Here is an 8,639-nt window from a genome sequence, read left to right as displayed (position 1 = left end):
TGACTGGGGCATGCAGTGTGGGCCGAAGCCCACCTGCATTAAGCACGACATTACTACCTCAGCTGTGTTGGGCAATGCAATGGGATATTTCTATGTACCACCGGTGGCTTCCTGGCACCCACCCATGCTGTGGGTCCACAGGGAATTATAAATGCATCTGTTTCCACTTGTAAAGAACCCCAGTCTGACTGGGGCATGCAGTGTAGGCCGAAGCCCACCTGCATTAAACATGACATTACTACCTCAGCTGTGATGGGCAATGCAATGGGATATTTTTATGTACCGCCGGTGGGTTCCAGGGAGCCACCCATGCTGTAGGTGCACACGGAGTTTAACCTACATCTGTCCACTTGTAAAGAACCCCAGTCTGACTGGGGCATGCAGTGTGGGCCGAAGCCCACCTGCATTAAGCACGACATTACTACCTCAGCTGTGTTGGGCAATGCAATGGGATATTTCTATGTACCACCGGTGGCTTCCTGGCACCCACCCATGCTGTGGGTCCACAGGGAATTATAAATGCATCTGTTTCCACTTGTAAAGAACCCCAGTCTGACTGGGGCATGCAGTGTGGGCCGAAGCCCACCTGCATTAAACATGACATTACTACCTCAGCTGTGATGGGCAATGCAATGGGATATTTTTATGTTCCGCCGCTGGGTTCCAGGGAGCCACCCATGCTGTCGGTCCACAGGGACTTCACAATAGGGAGTTGTACCTGCCTGTGTCTATGAATTAAAAACCGCGGTCTGACTGGGGCATGCAGACACCTTGACAGAATGAATAGTGTGTGGCACATAGGTTCCCCATTGCTATGCCCACGTGTGCAGCTCCTGATGGCGGTGGCACAGGATTCTATTTCTCATTGCTTCTGTACAGCATTGTGGGCTATCGCCCCGCCCCTTTTAAAGAGGGTCGCTGCCTAGCCGTGCCAACCCTCTGCAGTGTGTGCCTGCGGTTCCTCCTCATGGCAGACGCACTTCTAAATAGACATGAGTGTGGCGTGGCATGAGGGCAGCTGAAGGCTGCGCAGGGACACTTTGGTGTGCGCTGTGGGGGGGAGGGGGGGCGGTTGGGCAGCATGTAAGCCAGGAGAAGTGGCAGTGGAGTGTCATGCAGGCAGTGATTGTGCTTTGTTGGAGGTAGTGTGGTGCTTAGCTAAGGTATGCATTGCTAATGAGGGCTTTTCAGAAGTAAAAGTTTTTGGGAGGGGGGGGGGGCCCACTCTTGCCGCTATTGTGGCTTAATAGTGGGACCTGTGAACTTGAGATGCAGCCCAACATGTAGCCCCTCGCCTGCCCTGTCCATTGCTGTGTCGTTCCCATCACTTTCTTGAATTGCCCAGATTTTCACACAAGGAAACCTTAGCGAGCATCGGCGAAATACAAAAATGCTTGGGTCGCCCATTGACTTCAATGGGGTTCGTTACTCGAAACGAACCCTCGAGCATCGCGAAAAGTTCGTCCCGAATAACGAGCACCCGAGCATTTTGGTGCTCGCTCATCTCTATTTATCACCTTAGATGAGCATTTATCTGAGTGTATAGCCATTCCTTTGTTCTTTCAGAATCCCTCGTGAAATGCAGCTTTTTCAGTTATCACTCAGCATTCCACAGTAGAAATGTTACAAGTTTTTGTAGATATGTACTGTGTGTTAGTTTCACGTGAGAATGAGAAATCGTTTACGTGAGTTAATAGTTTCACACAAGACCTTATGTGAAGCTTTGGCATAAAGCCATGTATACTCTCTCCTTTCCTTTTTTTTCTTTTTTTCTTGATAAAAACACTTGTCTGTAGTAATAAACGTAGAATCTTTTTGGAATACAGAGAACTAGCTGTATCTCATTGATTCCTTCCGGCCGAATATGCAATAATAATTTGGAACTCGGCGACATATCATTTGGGGTCCCTAGAATATCCCTAACAAACAATAATTAATCCTGTCAGCTAAGTACCTGTTGCTATTTATTCTGTGTGGGTCTTATTGACTTCTACTGTTTTATATGCATTGTTCTTTCCTTCTGCATTAAATATCATACTTATTCTCCATCTAGAGACAGACTAGGCCCTTTAAGGTTCTTGATGTCGGGCCTATCGGGGCAATCACCATGCTTCTAGGCAGGGTCTGCTAGACTAATATTATTTAGAGATAGCCTTCCAATTTTAGTGACTTGCCCTATTTTGTGTTCCTCACATTTTGGTAATATAATACACGTCCATTTTGATCCATTATGGACATTAGTTGCACCTTGGTCTGACATGTTGGTGATGCCACTGGGGGGTGCCACGCTACATGAATGTAACAGCACCGTAACGAAAGGGCTTCATTCATTTTCATGCTTGTTTGGCAGTGTAATGCTATGAGCGTCATCACTGGAAAAATAAGTAAGGTCTGACCTTCTTCTTTAAAGTTTTGTTGTTGGCTTAAAAAATGTAATTTACGTAATTTATTTGTCTTTCAGAATAAGAGAACTTCTATCAATCCAGAAAAAATCATCTCATGGAAATCAACTCCCTTTATAGCAATAAATAAGAAGCATAAAAATTAATCAAAATTTTTGCAACTGATTTTCAATAGGTTTTTAATTTTTTTTTAATAAAGTACAGGGCTACATATTGGACTTCAGAAGAAAGCAAATTATTTGTTTAAATACAAAATGTTATTGTGCAATACTTCTGCAGAGACGGATCAAAAGCCTTCTTCTAACTCTATAAAGAGTATTGCTGCATGCAGTTTAATGTCTTTGGTTTTTTTAATTGGGGCACCAGGAAACATAATGGTAATGTGGAGCATCTATAGAAAGCTGAAGAATATTTCTGCCACTGTGCTGTTAATCGTAAACCTAGCACTTGCAGACTTCCTCATTCTGTTATCTCTACCTATCTGGATATATACATTTGCTGTCAACAAATGGATTTTTGGAGTGGTGTTTTGCAAAGTTTTGCTCTCTTTCATATATTACAATTTGGCTGTCAGTTTATTTCTCATAACCTTGTTGAGTATAGAGAGGTTTTTGGCTGTGTTTAGGCCATTTGATCTGCAAAGATGGACCAAACAAGGCGTTTTTAAAAAAATTACCATTTCTGTTTGGATAGTAGCTGCAGTAATTTCTCTTCACTCTTTTCCATTCTGCAAACCAAATCAAAGTATAAATCCTTTCCATTGCATTCTATACGAATACACCAGTGATACACCAAAGGTAATATATCTTCTTTTGGAATTCTTTTTTGGATTTTTGATTCCATTCTGCATTATTTTCATCTGCTACACCTACTTATGGAGAAAACTCAGAAAAATGAAATTTGTGGGAAAACGTAAATCAGACAAAATAATTGTCCTTGTTGTGGTCACTTTTATCATATGCTGGATTCCATGGCAGATATTCAAGATTATGGAAATCATCTCTATTTTTTTGCACACTTGCAGTTTGAAAGAAATTGGGAACATTGGAGTTTATATCTCTGCGCCTTTTGTATTTATAAACAGTAGCATGAACCCTGTTTTGTATTTCTATTATGCATTTAAAATAAAGCGCCCCACGATTAAAAGGCTGAATATGCTTTTTGAAAACATTGGAGGAATTCAGGAAGAACAAAATCCAGTTGAAAATAGAAATGCCGCAGTCAGTACGCATAATGATTGTATTCCTACAGTTGATATTGACGTTCAGATGGCTTAAAAATATATGAATGACCTACTTGTGATGATGTTCTCTTTTCATGGAGTTGAATAACAATGTAAGGGTGGCTTCACACGAGCGTGCTTTTGTGTGTACATAGGTACGTACATATGTTCGCACCTCTGTACGAGCAAAAACACGCATGTATGTAGCTGCATTGTTTTCAATAGAGCGCAGCTGCTGCTGGCGGCTCCATTGCAGACAATGGTCTGCCGGCACCCCTGAATTGTTTTTCATGGAAGGGCTTTACATATAAGAACAAGAATTTTAGTGTAAAAAAACAAAAAAATTTACCATGTCCTGCAAGGATGAAGAACACATTTGCCGCATGCGGCAGATATTTCCTTCATCCCCGCTAGTAAAAAGAATTCCCTGCTGCTGCACCTGCCACATCTGTGACAGATGCAGCAAAGGAGTTCTTCATCCCTGCGGGGAATAAAGAATTCCCTACCACAGCTGTCACACATGACAGCAGGCAGCAGGATCCTCTATCACAGCTGTCATGTGTGACAGCTGCAGTAGGGAATTGAAGAATTCCTTTGCTGTATCTTTCACAGATGTGGCAGATGTAGCATCAGGGAATTCTTTTCACTAGCGGGGATGAAGGAAACATCTGTGCATGCGGCAGATGTGTTCTTCATCCCCACGGGGGACCTTGCAGAGGCGGACAGGTAAGTTCTTTTTTCTTTTTCTTTACACTAAAATTCTTGTTTTTCAGGGAGGGGCTTATATATAAAACCCTTCTATGAAAAACAATTCAGGGGTGCCAGCAGACCATTGTCTTCAATGGAGCTGCTGGCAGCAGCCGCAGCTTCATTGAAAACAATGCGTGCGTTCACTATGGTGCACGCATGTCCTATCTTTGCAGGCACGCACCTGTAAAGAACGGAAATGTGAACCCACCATAGGGAATGCATTGGGGCTAATAGACGCGTGTTTTGTGCACTCGTTTGCACGCACAAAAACACGCTCGTGTGAAGCCACCCTAAATGTCATAATAAGACTTTGTTTATACTTGCATCAGAGACTCTATAATGGATTCCCTTCAAACTGAATGGATTGTGTTGGGCACCAATAGTGTCCATCATGCAGCAGATTTGGCAGAGTGTTGTGGCTTCCATTAGAAACAGAAGTCATAAGCAGATGTGACCAGAGATCTACTAAAAAATATTTAGCAAAGGATTATAAAATTGTTGCATATATAGACAGTCTCAAATACAAAAAAAAGGGGGGGGGGCGTAGCCTGACTGCGGAGCGTGATGGCCGCTTAGGACCGGAGCTCCCACAGAACTGCGCCCTCAGAGAGCTCCCAGCAGCGTTAATAGCGGCAAAATGCCCAAACAAGCAAAGGAAAAAGGAGGAGAACATACCAGCACGCCGAAGACATCTAAGAGCCAGACGGGGATGCAGCGATTTCTAAAGGAACGGCGCTCCCGCTCTCCTCACCCGTCCATCAAGATGGCGCCGGCCTCGGAGGCTGCTTCTGCATACAGTAAGGAGGGGGAGGGTGATACATCCTCAGATGAAGAGGACTCAGGAACTGTGTCCCGGGGGTTTATGAAAGAGCTGCTGACTAACGCTCTGCGCCCTCTTATCAATGAGTTGTCAGAGATAAAAGATGATATAAGGCAGATGGGCTGCAGAGTGGAGGAGCTTGAATCTGCCTCTGCATCAGTCACAACACATGCTCTGGCTATGGCTGCAGTCTTAAAGGAGCAGCGCGCTAATTTAAATAAAGCTCTCATTCTCCAAGAAGATCTGGAGAACATAAATCAGAGATGTAATGTCCGCCTTAAAGGCTTACCTGAATCCTGGGCGACGGAAGCCTTGCCTAAAGTCGCTTCAGAAATATTTGGTCAGTTACTTGGGCAGGACAGAGCAGCGACAATTTCTGTGGAGCGTATCCACCGCGCTCTGAGACCCCCCCTCCTCCTACAAAGCCCCCCAGGGATGTTATCTGCAGGCTCCTCACCTTTCAGGACATGTCTGCCGTCCTTAAAGCTGCCAGACAACACAAGGACTTAAAATATGGGGACTCCCCGGTCCAGATCTTCCAGGATCTTTCCCCTGCCACCCTATTAAAGAGACGAATCATGCGACCTCTGTTGGAGGCCCTGAGAGCACGAGACATCCGTTACGCATGGCTCTTTCCCTTTGGCATCAACATCACCTACAAGGGACGGAGACTTCTCATCCGCACTCCAGAAGACCTCAACGATGCATGGGAACACCTTGGGATGGACCCGATTGAGCTGCCGAACTGGCTGCCTCTCCCGGAGTTCCCCAGGCTCCCTAAGCTGACCCCCCAGGAGGTCTGGCAGCCAGCGGGTAACCTCAAATCGCCCAGAGGTAAAAAAAGAAAGCGAAGGACCCTCCTGCTGGCCCTGACGGGTGAAGATGAGGAGACTCTCAGTTTTTCTTTTTTTCCTATCACCACCCTTTGGATGTACCTGTTGTTCCGCTGCTTCCTGATCTGGCGACCTTTTATTGTTTTCGGAAGATCTGGGCAACGTGTTCGTATATGATGACTTTGTTATTTACCGCGTTAAACAAGTTAATGCATTAATGTTCCTTTTCTTCTCCCTTATAGCGATCAACTACCTAAGGCATTTGCCCCTCAGCTCTAGGCTCCTGGGGGCGCCTACCTGTTCAGGCTACTATTGACGCAGTTGGTGGGCCTTCCCGGTAAGGCACACACAACTCGCCCTCATCCCCCAGCAGGGTCTGCTCAAGTTTGCTGACCTGCTGACCTAAATTTACGTTTTTAGTGTCGTAGTTTGCGACACATTTTTCAGCACTTGTTCTCCCTTTTGTGTCTACCCAGTGTTTTCCCCTATCACTCTCTGCACTTCCCCTCCATCTCCTCTTCCCTCCGTGTCCGACCGAGTGACAAGGAACTAGTTCTAAGTCACTAAGCGCTCACTTACATAATCTTGCTTCCTCTCTCTACCCCCTTGCTAGGGTACTTCCGGCCACTCCTGCGTGTCCGTGATGGCAAAACCTCTACTATTTACTACCTTCAACGTGAATGGACTGAACTCTCCTAGCAAAAGACACCACGTGGCCCTTCTTCTGAAAAGGTAAGGCTCTGGGGTAGTGTTTCTGCAGGAGACCCATTTTAAAGGGGACAGATGCCTATCCCTTCCTGGGGGGCAGTTCCTGCAAGCTTTCCACAGCTCCCACCCCTCCTCCGCCTCCAAGGGTGTATCCACACTAATACACAAGTCCCTTAAGTTTGGTTGCGAGGCTCGCTTCGCAGACGAGGAAGGCAGAGTTCTGTTCCTGAGGGGCTACCTAAACGAAACTAAAATTACCCTTGCCAACCTCTACGCCCCTAATAAGGACCAAGTAGAATGGCTCACAAAACAATTAGAAGCGCTCAGGATCTTCGCCACTGGGCAGGTCATCCTGGGTGGAGATTTTAATCTCACCATCTCCCCCTCCCAGATTTCACAAAGGAAATTAAGTAAACTCAGCAGATCCCTCACGCAACTCCATATCGTGGACGCCTGGAGGTACTCTAACCCATCCTCCAGGGATTATACCTTCTTCTCGCAGGTCCACTCCTCCTTCCAGCGGTTAGACTATGTTTTTATTTCCTCCTCCTTCCTACAATACACGAAAAAAGCTGAGATAGACTCCATTGCCTTGTCGGACCACGCCCCAGTCCACTTGTCTATCTACCTTCCAGGCTCCACTTCCCGCGAGTGGAGATGGAGACTCAACCCTTCTCTCCTGGACTCGGCTGAGGATAGAGCCCAGCTCAACAAAGCATTGGAAGAATATTTCCAACTCAACACCACAGAGGACATGTCAGTTCCGGTGGTATGGGAGGCTCATAAGGCCTATGTGAGAGGCCTTCTGATCTCTGCTGGATCCAGGGCAAAGATGAAACAACAGAAAGACATTGACGAGAAGCTTGGTCAAATTGCCAAATTAGAGCGTGTGACTAAGCTCTCACAAAGTGTAGCGGCCATGGAGAAACTCACCTCCCTCCGAACTGAACTTAAACTCCTTTTGGAAGCTAGGTTCAACAAAAAGCATCTATACCTCAGACATATCTCTTACGCCCAAGGTAACAAGGGTAGCAAATTCACGTCATCCCTTATCAAAAAAGCCCAAGCAAGGAACCTTATTAAGGCCATTAAATCCCCCACGGGCCATCGCATCACATCTACCCCTGATATTGCAAAAGAATTTCAATCCTTTTATTCCCGCCTATACAACCTTAAAGATCCTCCCACTCCTGAAGAAAGAGCTGTCTTGAAAAAACAAATCGACCACTTCCTCAAAGACCTAAACCTCCCCAAAATTCCAGATGACGAGACCACATCCCTCCTGTCCCCAATCACCCCGCAAGAGATACAAGACCTTATAAACTCATCTCCCCCGGGTAAAAGCCCAGGCCCAGACGGCCTCCCCCTTATATACTATAAGGCCCTGAGTACTTCGCTCATTCCTAGATTAGTAGACTTGTACAATGCTCTCCTGAGCGGGACCCCCTGCCTAGACAAGCGCAAGAAGCGCATATTACTCTTGTACACAAAGAGAACAAAGACCCTGAGTCTTGCGGGAGCTACCGCCCCATCTCCCTGATTAATTTCGACATGAAATTGTGGGCCAAAATCCTAACAAAACGCCTAGAAAAACATACTACTTTCTTGATCGACCCAGAACAGGCGGGCTTTGTGCGGGGAAGAGAGGGGAGAGACAGTTGTCTCAGACTCCTACATGCTGCTAGATTTGCCCAAAAACGAAACATATCACTCGCCTTAGTAGGTACTGATGCCGAAAAGGCGTTTAATCGTGTGAATTGGACATATATGGAGCAAGTCTTGCTATACTTTAATCTCCCACCCCAATTCGTCTCAGCGATCTTCTCTCTCTACGCAATGCCCCATGCGAGACTCAAGATTAACGGTTCTCTCTCCCCTTCCTTCGAAATAGGAAATGGCACTAG

The 8,639-nt window shown here is 45.9% G+C and overlaps 1 protein-coding gene across 1 annotated transcript; it reads left to right on the top strand.

Moving 5' to 3' along the window:
- Positions 1–2,656: 2,656 nt before the first annotated feature.
- Positions 2,657–3,679, top strand: LOC136581711 (type-1 angiotensin II receptor-like). The gene has a single exon (XM_066582335.1). It carries the CDS (start codon positions 2,657–2,659, stop codon positions 3,677–3,679), a length of 1,023 nt encoding a protein of 340 aa, XP_066438432.1.
- The last annotated feature ends 4,960 nt before the right edge of the window (positions 3,680–8,639 follow it).

Source organism: Eleutherodactylus coqui, chromosome 11, assembly GCF_035609145.1.
Source record: "Eleutherodactylus coqui strain aEleCoq1 chromosome 11, aEleCoq1.hap1, whole genome shotgun sequence".
In the NCBI taxonomy this organism is placed as follows: domain Eukaryota; kingdom Metazoa; phylum Chordata; class Amphibia; order Anura; family Eleutherodactylidae; genus Eleutherodactylus; species Eleutherodactylus coqui.
The sequence above is the reverse complement of the archived record's forward strand: the minus strand, read 5'-3'. Positions and strand labels throughout refer to the sequence as shown.

Bases quoted from the DNA above. Each gene is read 5' to 3' on its own strand.
- LOC136581711 (XM_066582335.1), top strand. From the start codon at position 2,657: ATGTTATTGTGCAATACTTCTGCAGAGACGGATCAAAAGCCTTCTTCT.